We start from the raw sequence: 23,722 nt of genomic DNA, 5'->3' as shown, positions 1-23,722 counted from the left end.
CAGGGCTTTGTAAATGTTGTTTTCTGACCTCAGAAAATTTGTGGCCAGAACTGGTAAAGCGTGTACGAGCAAGGAGGCCTACAAACCTCAGTTAAAAGACTCAGTTACACCAGCTCTGTCAGGAGGAATGGGCCAACATTCACCCAACTTATTGTGGGAGGCTTGTGGAAGGCTACCCAAAATGTTTAACAATTTTAAAGGCGATGTTGCGCCTTCTTCACCACACTGTCTGCATGGGTAGACCATTTCAGTTTGTCCGTGATGTGTATGCAGAAAAATGTGAAACATTCTACCTTCTCCACTGCTGTCACTTCGATGTGGATAGGGGGTGCTCCCTCTGCTGTTTCCTGAAGTCCACGATCATCTGTTTTGTTTTGTTTACGTTGAGTGAGTGGTTGTTTTCCTGACACCACACTCAGAGTGCCCTCACCTCCTCCCTATAGGCTGTCTTGTCGTTGTTGGTAATCAAGCCTACTTCTGTTGTCGTCTGCAAACTTGATGATTGAGTTGGAGGCGTGCATGGCCACGCAGTCATAGGTAAACAGGGAGTACAGGAGGGGGCTGAGCACGTGGTCAGTGTTGAAGGTCAGCGAAGTGGAGATGTTGTTTCCTAACTTCACCACCTGGTGGCGGCCCGTCAAAGTCATGGACCCAATTGTACAGGGTTGAGACCCAGGGCCGCCAGCTTGATGATGAGTTTGGAGGGGATTATGGTATTGAATGTTGAGCTGGAGTCAATGAACAGCATTCTTACATAGGTATTCCTTTTGTCCAGATGGGATAGGGCAGTGTGATGGCGATTTGCGTCGTCTGTGGACCTGTTGGGGCGATATGCAAACTGAAGTGGGTCTAGGGTGGCCGGTAAGGTGGAGATGATATGATCCTTGACTAGTCTCTCAAAGCACTTCATGGTGACAAGTGAGTGCTACGTGGAGGTAGTCATTTAGTTCAGTAATCTTTGCCTTCATGGGTACAGGAACAATGGTAGCCATCTTGAAGCATGTGGGGATAAGACTGGGATAGGGAATGATTGAATATGTCCGTAAACACCAGCCAGCCAGCTGGTCTGCGCATGCCCTGAGGACACGGCTAGTGATGTCGTCTGGGCCAGCAGCCTTGCGAGGGTTACACGTTTTAAATGTTTTACTCACATCGTCCACAGAGAAGGAGAGGAGGGAGGGAGGGGGGCGCAGTCCTTGTTAGCAGGCCACGACGGTGGCACTTATCCTCAAACCGGGCACAGAAGGTGTTTAATTTGTCTGGTGCTGCCGGTGTGACGTCGGTGTCCGTGATTTCCTGTAGACCTTGCCACATTCATTGAATCAAATGGCTCATTCATCACAAAGCCCACTGATATTGCCAACTACTTTAATTACTTTTTCATTGGCAAGATAAGCAAACTTAGGGATGACATGCCAGGAACAAACGCTGACACTACACATCCAAGTATATCAGACCAAATTATGAAAGACTATTGTACTTTTGAATTCTGTAAAGTCCATGTGGAAGCGGTGAAAAACTTATTGTTGTCTATCAACAATGACAAGCCACCGGGGTCTGACAATCTGGATGGACAATTACTGAGGATAATAGCAGACTATATTGCCACTCCCATTTGACACATCTTCAATTTAAGCTTACTAGAAAGTGTGTGACCTCAGGCCTGGAGGGAAGCTAGTGTCATTCTGCTACACAAGAATAGTAAAGCCCCCTTTACTGGCTCAAATAGAAGACCAATCAGCCTGTTACCAACCCTTAGTAAACTTCTGCAAAAAATTGTGTTTGACCAGATACAATGCTATTTCACAGTAAACAAATTGACAATGGAATTTCAGCACTCTTATAGGGAAGGAGCACAGCACTTACACAAATGACTGATTGGCTGAGAGAAGCTGATGACAAAATGATTGGGGGGGCTGTCTTGTGAGACTTCAGTGCAGCTTTTGACATTATCGATCATAGTCTGCTGCTGGAGAAACGTATGTGTTATGGCTTTACACCCCCTGCTGTAATGTGGATAAAGAGTTACTTGTCTAACAGAACACAGAGGGTGTTTTTTAATGGAAGCCTCTCAAACATAATCCATTTAGAATCAGGAATTCCCCAGGGTAGCTGTTTAGGCCCCTTGCTTTTTTCCATTTTTACTAACGAAATGCCACTGACTTTGAGTAAAGCCAGAGTGTCTATGTATGTGGATGACCCCCACACTATACACATCAGCTACTACAGCATCTGAAATGACTGCAACACTTAACAAAGAGCTACAGTTAGTTTGAGTGGGTGGAAAGGAATAAGTTAGCTTAAAAGCATTATTTGGAACAAAACACTCATTAAACCCTAAACCTCAACTAAATCTTGTAATAAATAATGTGGAAATTGAGCAAGTTGAGATGACTAAACTGCTTGGAGTAACCCTAGATTGTAAACTATCATGGTCAAAACGTATTGATGCAGTAGTAGCTAAGATGGGGAGAAGTCTGTCCAAAATAAAGCGATGCTCTGCCTTCTTAACAACACTATCAATAAGGCAGGTCCTACAGGCCCTAGTTTTGTCGCACCGTGAGTCGTGTGGTCAGGTGCCACAAAAAAGGACTGAGGAAAATTGCAATTGGCTCAGAACAGGGCAGCACGGCTGGACCTTGGTTGTACACAGAGTGACAGAGAGCTAATATTAGTAATATGCATGTCAATCGCTCCTGGCTCAAAGTGGAGGAGAGATTGACTTAATCACTACGTTTATTTATGAGAGGTATTGACATGTTGAATGCACTGAGCTGTCTGTCTAAACTACTGGCACACAGCTTGGACACCCATGCATACTCCACAAGACATGCCACGAGGTCTCTTCACAGTCCCCAAGTCCAGAACAGACTATGGGAAGGCACACAGTACTACATAGAGCCATGACAACATGGAGCTCTATTCCACATCAAGTAACTGATGCAAGCAGTACAATTTTAACAGATAAAAAAAACCTTATGTAACAGCAGGGACTGTGAAGCAACACAAACATTTGCACAGACGCATGCATACACACACACAATAACATATTCACTATACATACACATTGATTTAGTGGTGGTGGAGTAGGGGCCTGAGGGCACACAGTGTGTTGTGAATGTATTGTAATGTTTTTTTAAAATGGCATTAACTGCCTTAATTTTCCTGGACCCCAAAGCAGCAGCTAATGGGGATCCATAATAAATACAAATGCATACGTCTCGTGTCTGAGCCGTTGAATTGCGATTCCACCTTGTCCCTCTACTTGCATTTCGATTCTTCAGAGGTTGTTGATTCTGCTCTTCACTAGTCCTCACTGCCAGCTCTAGCTATGGAAACAATTTCCCTAGTATAATATAAAGGTGTATACAATGGTGTTAGTCAAAAAGCAGCAAAGAAACTTCCAGGCTCGTATAACTAGGCCCTACAGTGCATTCGGAAAGTGTTCAGACCCCTTGACTTTTTCCACATTTTGGTACGTTACAGCCTTATTCTAAAATGGATTCGTTTTTTTTTCTTCTCCTCAAACTACACACAATGCCCCATAATGACAAAGCAAAAACAGGTTTTTAGAAATCTTTACAAATGTATAAAAAATATATTTGTTTTATTTTTAATAAATTTGCAAAGAAATCGAAACCTGTTTTTGCTTTGTCTTTGAGGTTTGTGTCGATTGCTGAGGAAAAAATGAATGTTGTCCATTTTAGAATAAGGCTGTAGCGTAACAAATGTGGAAAAAGTCAAGGGGTCTGAATACTTTCCGAAGACGCTGTATGTACTGTATATTTGCTGGACCTGTTCAGTTCCTTCCTTTTGAAGTCATGTGTTTGCCCCACCCTGTGATTTAAGGTTTGCCTGGCCATCGCTCACTACTCCCAGCCCGCTGATCCCCAACTGCTGTTTGGCTTTGAGTATATAGGGAAGCAATACTATGGATCCTTGGGTAGGTATACAGTACACTGCTTAATCATCTGGTTCTGACTGAAAAGGCTTTGACACACCCTAATTCCCTGTGGTCTGCCAAGCTATCAATAGCATCCCCACTGTACATGTCTTGACATGTGAGGAACCTAAAGGAAAACATGCTGAATACACTGTTAACAGAACAATGTGATCAATTGAGTTTTGTTGGAACACCGGGGCAATGGTTGTGTCAAATGTGGCTCTTCAGTAAAGAACATATATTTACAGTTGTTGCAATGTTTGAGTTGAAGGAAACACAGCAAGCAGGTGTGTGTCTTTAATTAGCAAGCGCTCACTGCTACATGTTCAGGGGAGCGAGTTAATGGAGTAGATCCCGGAGGAGGACTGCAGATGCCCCTGTTTGACCGGCCCTCTGAATGGGACCGAGAGATCAAGAGAACAGGTGCAGCAGAGTGGAGGGTGTGCTCCATCAACGAGGGCTACGTCGTCTCACCCAGGTGGGGCCCACATAGTTTAGGGGAGTGGGGATGAGGGGGAGGGAGGGTTACTGCAGGCGTTCAGCTCATTTTCTAAATGACAACATGGATTATTACCAGATTTGGATTATGATTAACATAGCTCATTAGTGTCATAATCCTCATCAGGCAGAATGGTAATACTTTATGTAACACACTTAGGTAATGGCTTACATTGACACTTTATGTAATAGAATCTTTGTGGAGATGGAAATGTAGTAATTGCTTCACTTGCTGCCACAGATTTTGAGTTATTTATTTTCATATTGTGATCAACCATTCAGAATCTGCTGTGGCTAATATGGCGCCTGACTCAGTGGCATCAAATGTTAACCTCTTGCCATTTGGAGCATCTCTGTAATGCATATTTCCCTCTTATCTTTCTCTCTCCAGTCTCCCAGAGTACTTTGTGGTCCCAGTGTCCCTGGCGGATCAAGACCTGAAGCAGTACTTATGTTTTTTCACTGCTCACCGCATCCCTGTGAGTGGCCAGCCTCTCATCTCAAGAAACAACAGCTTTTGCTTTATAAAAGCCTTTCTCGCTGTTTTAGACAGAATTCCCTAGACAGACTGTTTCTATCAAGCATTAATGACGCTGATTAAAAAAAGTGCTTTGAGAGGAGTGACTGCATTTTGAGTGTATGTGAGTGTTTGTAAGTGAGAGAACGAGGGAGACTGTTTGTGTGTGACTGCTGAACCATGACAAGGTGGTGTGTTTCCCTTAAGTTGTGGTGCTGGAATCACCCCAACGGGAGTGCCCTGGTGCGCATGGCCAGCATCAGTGACCCACTGCAGCAGAGGAAGCTGGACCAGAGGTACAATAAGACTGAATAGAATGTCAATGATTTTTAAAAATTTGTTGATGTTTTCATATTGTTCACTACAACCGTCTGTTTTCAATTTTCTTTCAAATGGTGTGCTTATCATGTCAGCACTGTGATTTGTTGTTTTGGCATAACTGACAAGTGAGATTGCCAAACTATTCTGTCCAGACTCGCAGTACCATTGAAATAAATTAACTGCTTATGAAATAAGCAGTGCTGTTAAGACCATTTCCAACAGTCTTTTCCTGCCTTGTGTTGTGGTAGGATCTGTAGTGCCATAACAAAGAGCCACCCACAGCGCAGTGACGTACTCAAGTCCGACCTGGACAAGAACCTCCCCAACATCCAGGACATCCAGGCTGCCTTTGTCAAAGTGCGGCAGATCTGTGTCATCGGTAAGTCGGGGGAATTGAAATCAATCAATCAAATGAATGTTGTGATCTATTTGTTAATTCATTTTTTTAAGAAGGCACTTTGTTGTTCTTAGGCTTTTATTGCTGCTCTTAGGCATTCTGAAAGCCCTTGGGATATTTAACTGTGTTTGTGTGCAGAGCCCTTTGAGGAGTCTGAGGAGAAGTGGCTGTCGTCCATGGAAAGCTCTCGATGGCTGGAGTATGTCAGGTATGTACAAATACTTAGACGCCACTGGCTCAGCAGGTTGGCTCACCTTGCTGTTTTTGACAGACGCTCCTGCTGGTTCTCTCTCTACCATCTGGTAGGGGTGGCAGGGTAGCCTAGTGGTTAGAGCGTTGGACTAGTAACCGAAAGGTTGCAGTGTCAAATCCCCGAGCTGTCGTTCTGCCCCTGATCAGGCAGTTAACCCACCGTTCGTTCCTAGGCCGTCATTGAAAATAAGAATTTGTTCTTAACTGACTTATCTAGTTAAATAAAGGTAAATTAAATATATTAGTTGTTTTATTTCCACTTTTTAATGGTGGTAATATTTACGGTGCAACTACAGGATCATTTTGGTTGGACTCAAGTTTTGGTCAGAGTTAATGAATGTCGTATTAAAGATGTATGTGTAAGTGTTACATATTTGTACCTAGAGTAAAGTCAACTGTATCCTTTGCTATTTTTGTCTCCAGGGCCTTCCTGAAGCATTCAGCCGAGGTAGTCTACTTGCTGGAGGGAAAACATGTGTCTGTCATTCTGCAAGGTAACGAAATACATGGTTTTGTCTTTTAGATGTCTGTCTCTCTGTATGTTTCCTGTCTGTGTGTCTTGTCGGTCTTACTACCTGTATTTCTCTCTCTTCTGTTCTGTTTCTCTCTTCTCTCTCCAGAGGAAGAAGACCGGGACCTGAGCTGTGTGGTGTCCTCTCTAGTACAACTGATGCTGGACCCTCACTTCCGTAGTCTTACTGGCTTCCAGAGCCTGGTGCAGAAGGAGTGGGTGATGGCTGGCCATCGCTTCCTCGACCGGTGCAACCATTTGAAGAAGAATGACAAAGAGGAGGTAGGCTCTGTCTATTTGCATACTTGAAATGGAGCTTGACATGGAGTTGTACTTTGAAATGTTGTCATTGTTTTGTGCTCAGTGATTTTAGTCATTTAGCAAACACTCTTAACCTTAATTCATCCCGTAAGCCGCGCTGGATAACTGCCTTGCTCAAGGGCACATCAACAGATTGTTCACCTAGTTGGCTCAGGGAGTCAAACCAGCAACCTTTCGATTACTGGCCGACCACTTTTAATCACTAGACTACCTGCCGCCCTTAATCACAGTATTCTTTCCCTTTCCGCTCTTCCTCTCCTCCATCCCCTCAGTCTCCTCTGTTCCAGCTGTTCCTGGACTGTGTGTGGCAGATTATAAATCAGTACCCAGCAGCCTTTGAGTTCACTGAGACCTACCTGACTGTGCTCAGTGACAGCATGTGGATCCCTGTATTCAGCACCTTCCTCTTCAACTGTGCCCAGCAGCGCACTGAGAACAGCATGGTGAGGAGCTCTCACACACACACAAAAAGCGACAAACACAGGAAGTTCCCCCTCAACCCTCACAACATAGTTGCGGTTGTATTCAACTCCGTCAACGCACCTCTGATATGATGCAGCTCAGATCTGTGTGCAGCTGTGTGCAGCATTAGTGACTTTACCTGTCCTCCTCCACAGGACTTTGCTAAGAGTAAGTGCATCCCTGTGGGGGAGGAGAAGGCCCTGCGTTTCCCCCCTGTCTGGGACTGGTCACAGCAGTTCACCCCCAAAGACCAGGCCCTTTTCAACAACCCCATGTATGTTGGCAAAGGTGCCACCTGTGTTCAGAATGGAGCAGTGAAGTCCTTCAGACGCACCAAGGTCAGTTTGCGCTCTTTGTTTGAGAATGCAAATGATAACAAAGAGTTCTCAACCACCCCATAACAGGATAAGTACATTTCAATTCTAGATGGGTAAATGAAGGAGCTTTGCAAGAATAGCTATGCAAGACTATCCAGGGACAGTCCCAAATGCCTGGAAATAACCTGAATTCATGAAGATCAAAATGTCATGTTCCTCAACGTGAAATCAACACCATCTACATGCATGTACATTCTATATGAAATAACTTGTTAATGAGTGTGTGTTCCTTTATCTCCCAGAAAAACTACAGTTCTACACTCCGAGGGATGCCCTCTTCCCTGAGGAACATCCTGATGGACGGCCATGACAGCCTCACCCTGACCAGACGGAACTCCCTGGTGTCGCGGCTCAAACCAGACTTCTCCCAGATCAGAGAGGTGGTGGAGAGCCCAACAGAGCGCTTCTTCAGGGACTGGGTCTCCCGGCCCGCAGACCTACAGGGGATGCTCATCCCCCAGCTCCTGCCTTCACACCTGGCCCTGTGGAGGCTCTACTTCCTGCGCTGGGTCCCTGAAGCCAGCATCCCTAAGGGCGGCCCTGTTACCGCATACCACAAGCTCTCCCAGCTGGCTGATGAGGTAGAGAAGCTGCAGAGCCAGCTACGCCAGTACAAGGGGGCCACTCCGGCCAGCACCCCGACCTCCACCCCCAGCGCCCCCCCATCAGACCACAGCAGGATGTACTTTAAGGCCGGTTCCACCCACGAGTCCTCTTCAACTCCAGAGTACCTCAGCTCCTCCTTCCCCTTCTCTCCCGTGGGGAACATGTGCCGCCGCAGCATCCTGGGCACTCCTCTCAGCAAGTTCCTGAACGGGGCAAAGATATGGCTCTCCACTGAAACTCTGGCCAATGAGGCACTCTGAGGTCCCGTGGCTAAAGTTCTCACTCAAATCAGTGCTTAGAGTCCAGAAGGGATGTCCTATCATGCTAGAGGCCAGAGGCTAGCTCAGTTGAATATGATGTGGCTGTTTTGTTTTTGCACAAGATTATTAGTCTTTGCTTAAATCGAACATTTCTTCAGGGTTTTGTCAGAGTTGCTCTCTGTAGGAAGTCACTTTCGATTTCCATTTTCATAGTTTTAGATTCAGTACGTAGAATGTTAGTGGAATATGATTTTGTAGTGACATGGATGTAGCGCTGATGACACTTTGCGAAGGGAAAAAGGAGCTGTGAGGAGTTAAATCTGTGGTAGACACTTATCGCTTTATTTGTATCACTTAATATAGTTTAGTTGTATTTCTAGAGACCTTCTGGTAAGGTACTGCATTAATTCTAGAATGAAGATTAACCAAATCATGAATAGTGAAAGGAGAAGGACAGACGGGGCTATTTACTATTAGGCCTTCTTGCAGGAAATGATCATCAATCACGTAGTGCACCAATAAAATGCCAGGGAACCGGCACTGGAAAATGCCTTCACCGTTTGAGACAAGAAATTTGTGGACATTCATCAATCAACTTTTTCCTTGACGGCTTTGGCATTGAAATGCATCAGTATCTGGACATGTATGTTTTGGCGCTGTGGGCAGTAAAGAACCGCTGGGCAGGCTGGATACCAGTCTTATCATTACTGTACAGCCTGAACTGATGCTGCTAATGGCTGGACGCCGCCTGAACTGATGCTCAGACAATCATCATGTCTATTCACCATAGTCAGGTGATGTGTTTCAGAGTGTGTTTGAAGTGGAGACATGTAAACAGTTGGCATCTGTTTTCTCTAATGAGCCCTCATTGCTCCTTCACCTGATATTAACAAGACAAATCCCAAATAAGAAGTGAAGCTTTATGAAATAACTACTGGTAATGGTGGTGGTTGTTTGAATTATGAGAAGGTGAAAATAATATACTGTTTTTATTTCTATTCTAATTATGGTACTTACTGTTTTTTAGACCCAACTTTTAGTTTATATACCATGAATGCACAGCCCTTGTTTTAGTTGACCACTAATTCACACCATGGTGCACTCAGCACTGTTATTGTATAACAATTGTGCTCCTCATTTGACACAATTTGATATTGATCAACAGTGCACATATTTATTCAGTTATGCAAATGTTTAAATACAGGGATGTAGGAAATTCTCAGTGCCTTTTTAGATGGAAATGTGGCTTTACTTACTGTGTTCAATGTACCGGTTCACTTCTATCACTTATTCTACTATGCATGTTACACCCAGAGTAATGACATTAGGAGAGACTGAATACTTCAAAAGCTGCACCTGGAAGCCAATTTGAAATGCTTGATCTGAAGGAACACCGTGTTGGGATTAATGTTATGTTTTACCTTTGCTCTGTGGAGTGTCACTGTGTTAGATCAAGTTTGGAGATACACATTTATGGCATTGCAGAGCACTTGTTGGACAATTGAGTGGTCTGTAGTGCAATGTTGACCCTCTCCCCCTTCAAAAGCACTGTCAACACTCTGATCACAGGGGATCACAGCTGTAAGGCAAAATGTAAAGGAATATAGAGCAAATAAAAATGTCAAATGTCTGAAGTTGTTTTTTGTTATTGGGGGGGGGGGTAGATGTGTGAATATTCTTCGACTCTATTTCAGACACCCAATAGGGTGGCTGCAATGCTTGTGACTGGTCTGGATTGGAAAGCTGTCCAAATAAGACTATGAGCAATGTCTGCAACACAAATTAATGAGGGAAACTGAAGATATTTCACATGATAATCCATTATTTATTTTTTTCAATTTAAAGTTTGAACTTTTTTTTCAATCAACCAACAAAACACATTCCACATTCACAGATGTGACAGACTTTGTATATATATTTTTTTATTTTATATATTTTTTAAACACACAAAAATAAATATGTATATAAAACTTGCAGCAGCACTATCAAGGTTCTTATTAGCTATTTCCAGCCTTTGCTGAGACGACGAGCAAATGATTAGTTTTTAGATTTTATAGCACCTTACACATGTATCTGCTCATTTCCCTAATCACCCCATTCACTCTGTCCAATTTGAAATATGTCCAATTTGAAATATAGTTGAGTAGTGGAGACAAAAATCTGGCAATCTACAACTCTAAAATACATGCATATAGGTTCCACTTTCAGAGGTACAGCTTTTACAGTTAGGAGAAATGTCTGTTTTCATTCTATGGAGTCTCAAAGGAGTGTAATAAAATTTGTACAAAAATGTGTAATTAGATTCTTTCATTTTTACATTAGTAGAGGAGCAGTATACCCTGTCGCAAACCTCTGCCCATAACTCATCACTGATAGTCAGACCAAGGTCCTTTTCCCAGATTATTTTCAAAGGAGTAAAGGAGGAGCCTCCTTTTTCAGAAAGGAGTCTATAGATATAAGATATTTGCCTTCAATGGATTGTGCTGTGACAAGAAGGGTTTCAACTTCATTCAACTGAGTTCTAAACATCTTGGAAGTAAATGAGGAAATGACATGTCTAATTTGAAGATAATACAAAAAATGGGATCAATGCACATTGAATTCACTGCAGAGCTCTTGAAAGGATTTCAGTGGTTTTCTGATGAAATAGGTCTGAAAAGGTCCTGATTCCTAGAGTATGCCAAAGATTAAATTGGTGGCTGACTAAATACTTTTTTGCCCCACTGTATGTGTATTGAGTCTGGGAGAACTGTTTTTTCAAAAATCCTCCAGCATTGGCTTGAAAATAGGGCTAAGCTGGGACCAAAAAGCTTTGTAGAACTCTCTGGGGAATCCATCTGGGCCTGGGGACTTATTAGGTGGCATGGAGGTAATTGCCTCCAGGATCTCCTCAAGAGTGAAGGGGGAGTTGAGATCTTCTTGGTCGGTCTCTGATAAGTTTAAGTAGCGAGATTCCCTCTAGGAAGGAGTGGAGTTCTGCCCCCGTGTGTTTTCTCTCATCAAATTAATATATTGACCATGCTATATACAGGTCTGATATTAGTCAAATCAGGTCACACTACAGTCAGTGTATGTATAATAAAATGCAAAGCTACTGTACACTCTAACGTATATCAATAAGGCCACCAGCACCCCCTGCTGTAATACTGGAGCATCAACCGGGAAATTGCAAAAACAACTCGTCACAATAACATACCGGTACTGTGAATCTGAGAAAGGACTGCATTTGTAATTCAAGAACCTCCTAAAGTATCCCAAGGAGAGACCCATAATGGGCTAAAATACCACTTGTTTTCATTGCCAGGGGATTGCCATTTAGAGAGGAACAAGGCAATGTGTGTTCCGAAGGGAAATAGATAATTCCCTCATTTGTGCATACAGACATTCGGGGAAAAATGGCAATTCAGGTATTCCTAGCAGAAGGTAAACGTGTGTATGTTTTTTTATTGGCCATGAAGCTCAAATTTATGAAAATGATAGGATTTATATGCCTCAAAATCATCCAGGAAATTGAATGTCCTGTGTGTGACGTCATCTAGGAGCGCCACTGGGTTTTCGTCTGCTGGCCTCCGATATGGGCTCGACTAATCAGCATTGATTTCATCCACATTTCCTTATCATATTAACTGTTCCGAAAGCGTAAGGCAGTTGAGGCATATCCACAATGATATTTGGAGGTAAGTGCACGAGAAGACAGGAAGTAGTGGCGTTTGGAGATACTATATTTGAACGATAATAACAGGTGATAAATGGCTATTCAGCTAACTAGCTAGCCATTACTAGTGTTCGCTGATGTCCAGCCATAAATTCTGACGTTGCCTGGCCTTCTCACTTCACCATTATTTTGATTCCACGAAAGTTAACTTTTCTAACTATGCCCACAACCGTAGGTAATTGTCATCCAATTATTTGATAATGAGTATTCTCAATCTTGTATGAATGACATGAGGAAACACCCAACCAGATTGCTACTTTTGACTCCCATCCAAACTCAAATTTCAGTTTTAGCCAGAGAACTAGCAAGAGAACTTAATCAATTTGATATCAGATAGTGCAGTTTGTCCAATGTTCTACGTTGCGAATAACAAAAACATATGATCTATGCTTGGGAGCATTGCTCCTATTCAAAGAAGATGAAAACAGCATATTTCACCAAATAAGCCTACTGTAGCGAATAACGCAACATTTCTTAATGGACATATAGGCTATATTCGGGGGAAATGTTAGCACTAAATTTATGAAAATATCAAGCACTCTGCTGTCTTTCGCTCCTCTGCACGTAGAAAGTGAGCCATGTGATGTGAATGTGGGTCATTTAAGACGTTTATATAAGGTTTTATAAAGAATGGGAGGATATGTGTGGGTGGAAGAGGGTTGTTGTGTTTGTGCATGCCTGGGTGTTTTAACAGCCTCAAATCTGTCTTCACCCGTACGTTTCCCTCCCATGGCTTCCAACTAATAATCCAATTGACTGTGGAGAAAATACACAGCAGTGTCATGGGACGAGACAATATAATTAGGCAAGCTGAAAAAAGGGTTCTGAATAATCTGAAAGAATTTCTGGTTGTGGCAGCTGAGGTGTAGAGAAGTCTCTCCATTACTCTCCTACTCACTCTCCCTATCTCTTGTGTGCTGTGATTCACTATGCCATACAGTTCAGCAAGTAACAACTTGGTGCCATGTGGAGAAAGCAATATGGCAGAGACTATAAAATGAGCTGAAGTGTGTGCCTAATCTTTATGGTGCTGTTGGTTTTCTCACCTCCTGTCATCACACGGAGGCCTAATTATTCAAGGAAATAATATCCAGAGTTAAAAGCTGCAATATGTAACTTTCTGGGAGACCTGACCAAATTCACATAGAAGTGTGATATAGATCTGTGATTCTCATTGAAAGCAAGTCTAAGAGGTGGTAGATGTGTTCTATGTGCGCTATTTCTAGTCAAATCCAATGTTATTGGTCAATGTTATGGTTAGCAGATGTTATTGCAAGTATAGAGAAATGCTTGTAATGCTTATTTGTCCCTAAAGTTTTGTTTTTGCATATTTTACTTTTGGTTATAGAAACTATACTTCAAAGCGGTTAGAAGATAGTGATTCTCTAAACTATACTTGCATGTTATGTCACCAAACTGAAATCAGGCAAACTATTAGAATTTTAGCAACCAGGAAGTGGCGGAGTGATTTCCGCATGGTGCATCTTTAACTGAAATTCAGTTAATTTGGTTTGTTTGTGTCCATCATTTTGTGGATCTCCTGTGCCTAGGTCTGGAAACACACGTTTCCTTTCATCTACTTTCTCTCTCAAACATCTTGGCACTCTAAGCCTGGCTTGTGACGTGGGTCCAGTATGTGTTGATGTAGTATGTTAAGGTGAATCCTTGGGGTCGTCTGACGGCTGGTCACACAGTCTCTCTCTGTGTTTCTAGGTGAGACGGTGGACGAGGTCAGCTTCAGGTTCTCAGAGCTGGTTCCTGTGGTGCTGATTGCCTGGCTGACAGGCTCCACTCCCCGTGCTGCACAATAAAGAGCCTTTCAAGCCCAGACAAGACTACAGGGCACCACCATGAAGCCAGGTCACGAGCGCAATCAGGAGTGCCTGCCTCCCAAGAAGAGGGATCTCAACAACAGCACCAGTAGTAGTAGTGCGGGAGGAGGGGCAGGAAGTGGGGTGGGGGGAGGAGGGGGGGGGGAAGTGGCCACTCAGAGCTCAGGGGTCAGTAGTGACACTCAGGGAGGAGGCACAGCAGAAGAGTGGCTGCGTGCCCAGCCTGGTCTACACTATGGAGTAGAGAGTGCTGAGGGCCTCCAAGGGCTGCCCGTTGACCAGTACAGCATGCTCTATAGGGTGGCTCTCCCCTCTGTCTCCTACTCCCAGACGAGTCTACACCCAGTGTTAAGCCATATCTCTCCAGCTTACACTGTCCCCTCATCTCTCCTACAGCATCATCCAGGGATCTCCTATCCCCCTCTAGGCTATGCCCAGATCCCCCACTCCTCTTTCCAGTTTGTCTCCCCATACGGTGCAGTCCCTTATGCAGTCCCCCCTGGCTTTGTCCCCAGCTCCCTGATCTCTCCCTCGGGCACCCTCTCCCAGCCCCACCTGGTCCCCTACCAGTCAGTCATCCAGGAGGGGGTGGTCTCCCCTCCTACCCAGGCCCATGTATCTGCCCATGCCTTTGCCAAAGTGGGGTCGTCCGGAGGTGTCCCGCTGATGCTGACCTCGGAGCAGGCTGCCCAGCACCAGCAGCACCTGGGCCCGCTGCCCGCCGCAGAGCTCAGTCCTCGGGGAGTGCCAGTCTTTTACCACTCTCGGGGAACCAGGGCTGCACCTGCCCCCTGGGACCCCTACAGCGGGGAGCAGGAGACAGACGGGGATAGGGAGGTGAATGGAGGGGAGAGGGAGCAGGCAGCCAGGGAGATGCTCCAGGACTCAGTCTACAATGCCAGGAATGCACGGCTGCTGCAGGCAGCATCTGCCTCTGCAGCACTGGAGCACTCACAGGACAGAAGCCTGAAGAGCCGCAGGCTGGACGAGAGGGCTTCGCCTGGGCAGCGCAGCACCCCAGACACTGACCTGGAGGTAAGACTTGAGGTTTTGTTGTAATTACTTACACGCATGTATTTACTCATTTTAATTTATTTCAAATCTACTCCATAAGTCAGATAAAGGTTTTATTTTCAATTTTCGAATAAGGAGTTTTGATATGAATTGTCCAAAATTCTGACTTTATTTAGTGCACTTGACTTTTTATAGTGTCTGCTGTGGCACAATATCCATGTTCCCCTCCACTTCCTTCCTTTATTACTTTGTTGAGGGTGTGCTGATCATTGGGCAACCAGTCACATCCACACACTGCCTGCTGCTTCTAGGAAAGACTAAAAATGCTCTGGTTTGTGGTCTCGACTAGAGTTGATAGGAAACCACTGCTTTCTGAGGCTTAATAATGGTGGTTGAGCCACCAAGAGGACAAAACTTAAGTCTTTTTTTCCCTTTTTCTCAGACACAACAATTTATTACATTTAAAGATAAAAAGGTTGATTGAAATGTGTTAATAAGATTAATCTTTTGTCATCCTCAAGGTTCAGCAGGTCGTTGGTCGCCTAGCCTCTCCTGTCCAAGGTGTGAGTGGAGGCCGCAAAGAGGTGTCCTTTGGTCCGCTGAACCTATCCCAGGGCTCTCAGAGAGGCAGAGAGGCTCATGGGGAGGCAGGGGAGAGTGCTGGCCGGACAGGGTACGCGATCCACCCTGCGGTGTATGGAGACCCCCGAGTGATGGCCCATCAACAGCAGGCAGGGCAGCCAGGCCACGCTGTCATCTTGGCCAATGGACAGACAGTCCTGGTCCCCTTAGACTATCACCACCTCCCCCACCAACATCAACAGCCACCCCAGCACTACCCCAGCCAAACCAATGATGACACCTCTACTGTCACCATGGCCTCCCCCACCCCCTACTCTAAAGCCTCTGAATCTCCAGCCAGAGTGTGCCTCCCAGACAGGGCTGTGGTGGAGCTGGCCGCCGTGGAGCAGCACCCCCAGCAGCCTTTTTCTGTCCCAGTCATGGCAGCCCTCACGCAGGCCCCGGCGCCCACCCCTGCCCCCTCCAATCCCTCCCATTTCATGAAGGGGGCCATCATCCAGCTGGCCACGGGGGAGCTGAAGCGTGTGGAGGACCTGCAGACTCAGGACTTTGTGCGGAGTGCTGAGGTGAGCGGGGGGCTGAAGATCGACTCCAGCATGGTGGTGGACATCAGGACCAGCCAGCAGAGACCCGGCCTGGTGGTGCTGCACTTCACAGTTGGCGAGCAGCAGAGCAAGGTGACCATCGACGTGCCCCCGGAGCACCCCTTCTTTGTGTTTGGCCAGGGCTGGTCCTCCTGCAGCCCAGAGCGCACGGCCCAGCTCTATGGCCTGGCCTGCCACCACCTGCAGGTAGGAGATGTGTGTGTGTCCATCACTCTGCAGCAGCCGCCCCAGCAACAGAAACAGCCCCTGCAGCAGCAGCAGCAACAACAACAGCAACAACAACAACAACAACAGCAGCAGCAGACCCAAGCCAGGACTTCCACCAAAGCAAACTCCACATCAGGGGCCATCGGCCAGCCCATGGGGCCCCCTGCCCCCCAGCAGCCCAGGCCACAGCCTCACTTCAGGATGGAACGCGTCCACAGAGAGAGGGAGAGGGGGGATAAAGAGGAGCCCATGCAACTAGGGGGTGTTGGGCAGAGTGAGATGCCTACCAGACCAAATAGGACTTCAGCAGAGCAAACTAGGAGCCAGAGCAGTTACTATTTGCACACGGAGGGTTCTGCTCGTCCAGGGGCGGGGGTGGGAGTGGTGTCGACAGTGTTGAGCGCGTCTCAGAGGCGCTGGTCCGCCCCCGGCCTTCAGAGATGCATGAAGGTGGAGGAAGGGGCGCACCCTCAGTTGGGCTCCTCTCGACCCTCCTTCATCCCACAGGAGGTCAAACTGTCCATTGAGGGGCGCTCTAACGCTGGGAAGTAGCACCAACCACAGCAGTCCACACCACAGAAGAGACTGTCAGAGGAGCGAAAGCATCAGAGAGGGAGAAAGGGGATAAATAGTGGAAATGTAGCCTCAGAATGTTTAATATTTTGCACACCTAATAAGATTACAAGCTCTTTGTTTTCAGAGGAACTACCTGGTCTGGTGGCTGGTCAGGTCCGCTCTATTTGCCTGTTAGTCAGTCAGGACAGCTCCTGGTCCAGTGATCAGGAGATTGGGTCTCTGCTCTCCCAAGCTGACAGGGAGCGGATGCAGAAGCAGGGAGTGTATGTAGCTGGTGAATCGCCTACCAAAGTCTTCAGACTGCATCTTCCTTCATCCCTACCAACCCCTCAGAACCATCCTTATCAGATGTGAACCAACCCTCAGAACCATCCTTATCACAGGTGAACCAACCCTCAGAACCATCCTTATCACAGGTGATCGCATTCACTGGACGTTCTCTCTTCTTTGACCAAACCATCTCTGGAAACCCAAGACTGGGGAGAATATGTAGCCCATGTCTGGTAAACAGACACCGGGTCTGACAGTGACAAGAACATAGCTATCCTATTATGCTCTGTCTCCCCCACATTTCTATTTTGGTCTGTTACCTTCAAAAGCGTTCTCCAAAAAGACTAAAGGTGCACTTGCGGAGCTGAATTGCTGGCATCGGCACATAGATGCTTTTCCCTCCAATGATGTTGGTTCTCTTGATGCAGACTCTGGACGTGTCATCGTCACTTAGTGTGCTTCTCTAGTAGGAGCAGAGGACTTCTACCAAAGCACAGACACTCTCCCTCGTCTCCCTGCCTCTCCTCGTAGGGCCCAGTCTGCTGAGAGAGGGTCTGAGAGGAGGGTAGGCAGCCTTAGAGGTCTTTCAATCAGCTCCTTCAATCAACCAATCAGAACCTAGGAAACTGCTCACTCCTTTCGTAATGCACAAACCACACTTCCCCGTTTTTCATTTTACACCCCAACCCCACTTTGTGCCACGGTTACATGTCAGTTTTCCTTTCGAAAGAAACCAAAAGAGATCATGCATTCCAGTATCCTAGTGATTATCATAGTGACCACAATACAACACTCATCTTCCCGAATGCAGCCCTCCCTGCCTGCTACACTTCTCAGCATTCCTCTGAATGGTGACTGTTTACTGTCATTGTATTAGTAGACACCACTACTGGAGGCACGGGCTGGTCTCCACCAATGTCACCTGTGGGAATGATGCCTGCATGGAGCAGTACTGGCTGAGAGAGTGAAACCTCCCCATAGAGTCATGTTGGCTCTCTCAGTACAGCAGCCCCTGGGCCTATGAGGGGGAATCCTGTGTGTGTTGGAGGGGATTGAGTTGGCCCTGCTTCATACCTTTTTCACACTATTGTCCCAACACAAACTGGGGGGGATCTTTTGGCTTGCTTTCCAGTGAATATAATTGGTTTAAGGTTACCCTGCCATTTTCCAGCCTGTTTTAGGTTGTTCATGGCTAGCTAAACTATGTGCCTCTGCTCGTTTAAAAGCAGGATGGCACTACATATGTTATCTGGCCAGGTCAGCTTACACGACTGTGTGAAATGGGTATATGAGACCAGTCAATCTTTGCTCAGTTACCAAAATGAAAGCAATAGTGTATTTTCTGTTTATTTGGGGGTTTTCTGTATATTTTGTTATTGTTTTTATATAAATATACAGCTTGTGTATCAGACCTAATACTATCTTTAACCCTGACCTGAAATGTTCCTGCTTTTCAAATGTGATGCACAATTTGGCTCTGAAATGTTTTGATCTTTGTTATTACAGATTCACAATCAAAGCATGACTTTTGAAATGATTTTTATTTCAAAAACCAGGCATTTATTCTGAAGAGAATAGTCTCCTTTTTGATGGACTGGAGGTTCGGGCTCTGATCCTCACTGATAGTATTCATTATGGTTTTATATGGTTACCCTATATAGTTACTCTATATGGTTTTATTCAAGTGCATCTCCAAGAGAGGCTTGACTCCAAATCAGTGGTGAGCATCTTAACTCTCCTCTGTTTTGTCCTCTCCATTGTCTTTTAATCTACTTGTGTACATGTCGAATTGTTTTATTCTGTCCATGGCAATATTATTTCCAGTGGACCTTAAGATTGTCTTGTATTGCACATAGAAAACTTCACCTGTTGATTCACACTGACCTTGTAATGGGAATCACAAATAGTTTCTTTTTTTTTATGAAGGGAAAATGTTTTTGTAGCTATTACATTTTTTTGAAGTGTTCTTAAGGTAGTTTTGGCAATAGAGAAACTGACTTGCATGGTTGACACTTTACAAATTAGCCAAGAAAAAATGCTGCAGTTTCCTTTTTCGGACACAGATTTTAGTCACAGAAACTTCAAGTGGATGAAATCAAGATGAAGTGCAATTAGAGCAGATGCAAAAATCACACAGACATTTAGTTTGATATGTCATTCTATAAAGCAGACAGACATTTAGTTTGATATGTCATTCCATAAAGCAGACAGACATTTAGTTTGATATGTCATTCCATAAAGCAGACAGACATTTAGTTTGATATGTCATTCCATAAAGCAGACAGACATTTAGTTTGATATGTCATTCTATAAAGCAGACAGACATTTAGTTTATGTCATTCCATAAAGCAGACAGACATTTAGTTTGATATGTCATTCCATAAAGCAGCCAGACATTTAGTTTGATATGTCATTCCATAAAGCAGACAGACATTTAGTTTGATATGTCATTCCATAAAGCAGCCAGACATTTAGTTTGATATGTCATTCCATAAAGTAGACAGACATTTAGTTTGATATGTCATTCCATAAAGCAGACAGACATTTAGTTTGATATGTCATTCCATAAAGCAGACAGACATTTAGTTTGATATGTCATTCCATAAAGCAGACAGACATTTAGTTTGATATGTCATTCCATAAAGCAGACAGACATTCCACTTAGCTTATGGTAATTCCGTTTTTCTTTTTATCTTCTAAAATGTCTTTACTGTTAATCCTCTTGTCAGAAAGACATTTCACCTCAGTTTTGTCTAGTTTTAATGTCTCTGGTCACTTCTGAACCGATAGTCCTTGTCTGCAAATAATGTGTATTTGTTTTGATATCACCTGTGTCACATGATGTGCTCCAACACAGATCCAAGCATTAATATCCCAGGCTCACCGATACTGTGTGAGAAGGTAACTGTGTTAGAGCATCTATCTGCTGGCCTGTCTGTCCTTGTATCCTGGGCTTTGAGCTCTGAGGTGAAGACTGGTGATTGTGTGTGGTGACATCCAATGCCTTCTAACGGACTTGAGTCCCTCATCCACGCTATTTATAGACGGCAGTGTCAAATCTAGTTCATACACCCCTTCCAACCCCACCACCCTACTGCCTCCAGAACATTTCTGTTGAGTGGAGCCTCCAAGGACACACGGTTCACTGAGGATAAAACCTTAGACAGTCTTTGACAACAAGCCATGAGAGAATGTTCCTGAAGGAGAGGGGCGGTCCGTTAGGCCTGATCAGGGCAGAGTCACATGCCATTTGATACAGTCATAACAACCAATCTGTAACTTTGTTGAAATATAAATGTTTTTAAATACGGTTGTGGTTAAATGCCATACAGAGATGAGCTGGATGATTTTCCACAGTGGAGCAGTAGACTTTTAGTCATAAACCGCTCAATACTTATTAATTTATTTTTTACAGTAATTTACGTTTGTTACATTTTTTATGCTATAAGCAATACAGTTAAACAGAATACCTGAAAATATGTCATGTAGTTTAAGGATGTGCTATGCAGTAAACTCTGAATTATTCTGCTCTTCAGTGACCAAGTGTACCTACTACGGGGTAGGACAGGTTTGTAATGTATGTAAGAAGGTGGCTGATGCAGTCATTGTACACTGATCTCTCTGAGTACTATAGCTTATCATTGCCCACCATTGGGTGTCTGAATATAGTGGATTTATTTTGTTTGGTTGTTTTTGTTCAGACCCTTAGTTGTCACTAACCTAAGTTCAGCACAGTGTTTTGTTCCAGTCAGCTCAGCCTATTACCTCCACCCTCCGCTGCCAGGCAGTACAGGCCAAATCATGACCAGAGATGGGTATGCATGTGTAAGTCAAATTTTTATGTAATTCTGTCATTGACGTCTATGGATTTGTGCTGAAATTCAAATTATGTGCATGGATATCCAGTTAGATTTTGGCCTTACGATCTCTCTTGGTCACATGTAGCAATCCCTTGGTTAGATATGGTATGAATGTTCGTGTGTATTCAGCCCTGTAGGGTCAGAGTCTTCTCTTTGGTGAACTTTTACTCTCCAAAATGTACTGCCTTACCAAGGGCTCTCAGCTGGGCCTGTCTCACATTTTATAGGAGATGGTGTGGAGAGTGCAGATGCTCTGAAAAAGGATGCTGTCAACAGCCTGCCTGTGTCTGTGCACTGTTGTCAAATGTTTTGTGAATGGGGTTGCATCTCATGTCCCACCTCCCTGGGGGCTCTTCTAGAAAGCAGGATCAATGAGTTAGCCAGCTAACAGTCCCCCAGAAAACAGGAAGAACTGCATTTTTTTCTAGATATATGAACTTTGAAATTTGTAATGGTATAATTGACTTGACAACCAACAATCCATATTCGGGTTTAGTTTTCTAAATAAAAATCAGATGTATTTGACTGTTTATCAAAGTTACCTGGCTGAGGTAATGATCCTACTTCCTGGAACACCCCCACTGCTCATCAACACACTCTTTCCTCCAGATATTCTTACTTCAGTAAAATATTATTAACATACAGAACTTCTGTGTCTTACCACCTCCTCCCCTTGCCTTGCCACACAACATGTGTATCAAACACAGTATTCTGGTCTGGGACAACCATTCTAGGTGCAAAGCAGTGCCTCCTGTTTATTTACCTCTTCCTCTCTGTCTTGAACACGGTATGAGGCAGTGGCTGTATGACCACTCTGACTCTCAGCAGACAGTCAGGTGGACAGGCACATTAGCAGCACGCCATCTGTTACACTCAGACTAGCATCGTTCTCAGACTTCTGCTGGGAGCGTGAAAGTGCTACTTCAGCCGTTTTCTAGGTTCTTCTCTTGACTCTAACCATCGTAAGAAAGGGGAAACATTTGACCTGTACGTTTTTGACCTCACTCTTCTTATTACATAGTCAAAGAAAATTGCACTAATTTGCCATCCTTTATAGTATTATAAAATTAACGGTTAGTTAATTGAAGTTTTTAATTATTAGCGCTAAACAACACAAAACCCAATGAAACAATCACTTGTCAGTTGTGCATGTTTGTAGAGATAATGTTTTGTATGGCTATTATCAAGCTTGTCAATAACGCCTTAAGATCTGTACAATGTGTTAATGGAATGATGCTTATAAGTGACCCAGTTTCCCTGTTTTTCTGTAGCTGCAAAGGTGGATCAGTTCACTCTTGTTGTATTGACCCCTCTTGGCACTCTCCTGGTGTTTTATTCATAAGCAGAAAGGCATTTGGAAATGGACTGTATCTCAGGATAGGGAGAGGTTACAGTGAGGGATCATGTTAGGGTGAGTCCCTATCGCTGCTTGAAAGCTGGACCAGTAACTGACTCACTGTTGTTGTTTTTTTACATACACACACACACCACCCTCTGTTGTTAATGTGAGTGCATGTTGGGAGTAGGTCCCTGAAGGTGAGCGGTTGTGCTCAATGTATTTTTGTTCTGGTCCTGTCTGATCTACTTGGGAGAGAATGTGAGGCTTTTCAAACCAGTGACAACTTTCCTTTATTGGTAACTGTATGGTCTGTTTTTGTTTTGTGATTATGGAAAAAGGCTTTATGACCCCTGTATAAAGTAGCCCTGTTGGTCTGATCTTGTATGACTGAGGTAAATAGACTGGATGGGATGGTGTTGTTGCCAGGCACTAGAGATGCAGAATTAAATCAGGAAGATGAGAATGGTTAAAAGTTAATGGAGTCGTTGGGTATTTTCAGATTTTACATTTGTATTTTGGCACTAAAGTTACTGCTTTTTACGTGACATTTGACTAGTTTTAAAAGAAACAGCATCTTTTTTTAAAGTATAAAATCTGCAAAATATATGCAATGATGTATGTAATATTCAATCCTCAAATATAATCCAGGTTGTATAAACTTTTGTATAGTGAGTTTTAATATCGTATGGCCGTACCAATATGTATTGATTCGTATCAAAAGCCTTAGTTGTCTATCCAAAGTGCTCCCTTAGAATACAGTACCCTACACCTACCTGAACTTTACAAAGCATTAATAACTATATTTTGTTGCGTTTTTTTATTTGTACCCTTTTTGAATAAAATAGATTTGTACTGTATATTTGTACCGCTGTGAACTACTTAAGGCTGTTTTGTTTTTGTTTTGCTGTTTTAATTCTATGTACTTAAGGACACACAGATATTGTATTTTTATTGTTACAGCTAACTTCTTGGAGACATTGCATTTATCATGTTTGTTAAGTAAACACAATAATATATATATATACTTACTATTACCCTATGTCCAGAGTTGTGTTTTATTTGATCTCTTCTTTGACTGGTCCGCATGGAGAGATATGTGGGTTCTGGAGCTAGTTCCAGGGTCATAAACCATCTCATCTGCAGCTTTGGGTTATCAATGATTTAATAACCACAGAGGTCAAACTTGAGTTTCAGGATTATGTCTGAATTATCTAGAGTTGTTTAACTACAGAACAATACACCAGTGATATTCCTTTC

At 44.0% G+C, this 23,722-nt stretch overlaps 2 protein-coding genes across 2 annotated transcripts in view; both read left to right on the top strand.

Annotated features, from left to right (window-relative positions):
* LOC115113648 (myotubularin-related protein 10-like) overlaps window positions 1-10,095 on the top strand; it is a 30,230-nt gene extending 20,135 nt beyond the window's left edge. Inside the window, exons 6-16 of the mRNA XM_029641534.2 lie at window positions 3,850-3,943; window positions 4,274-4,421; window positions 4,833-4,920; window positions 5,166-5,254; window positions 5,528-5,658; window positions 5,815-5,884; window positions 6,352-6,422; window positions 6,549-6,721; window positions 7,033-7,203; window positions 7,378-7,560; window positions 7,842-10,095. Coding sequence (XP_029497394.2) covers window positions 3,850-3,943; window positions 4,274-4,421; window positions 4,833-4,920; window positions 5,166-5,254; window positions 5,528-5,658; window positions 5,815-5,884; window positions 6,352-6,422; window positions 6,549-6,721; window positions 7,033-7,203; window positions 7,378-7,560; window positions 7,842-8,465 — 1,842 coding nt within the window. The 3' untranslated portion in view covers window positions 8,466-10,095. The remainder of the gene's footprint in view (window positions 1-3,849; window positions 3,944-4,273; window positions 4,422-4,832; window positions 4,921-5,165; window positions 5,255-5,527; window positions 5,659-5,814; window positions 5,885-6,351; window positions 6,423-6,548; window positions 6,722-7,032; window positions 7,204-7,377; window positions 7,561-7,841) is intronic.
* Window positions 10,096-12,019: 1,924 nt separating this feature from the next.
* On the top strand, window positions 12,020-23,499 carry LOC115113647 (ataxin-1-like). The gene is made up of 3 exons (XM_065013085.1): window positions 12,020-12,142; window positions 13,894-15,047; window positions 15,548-23,499. Exons 2-3 carry the CDS (start codon window positions 14,031-14,033, stop codon window positions 16,970-16,972), a joined length of 2,442 nt encoding a protein of 813 aa, XP_064869157.1. The 5' UTR covers window positions 12,020-12,142; window positions 13,894-14,030; the 3' UTR covers window positions 16,973-23,499.
* The last annotated feature ends 223 nt before the right edge of the window (window positions 23,500-23,722 follow it).

The sequence above is a fragment of the Oncorhynchus nerka genome, linkage group LG28 (assembly GCF_034236695.1).
Source record: "Oncorhynchus nerka isolate Pitt River linkage group LG28, Oner_Uvic_2.0, whole genome shotgun sequence".
NCBI lineage: Eukaryota > Metazoa > Chordata > Actinopteri > Salmoniformes > Salmonidae > Oncorhynchus > Oncorhynchus nerka.
This window is presented reverse-complemented; position numbering and strand designations above follow the sequence as displayed.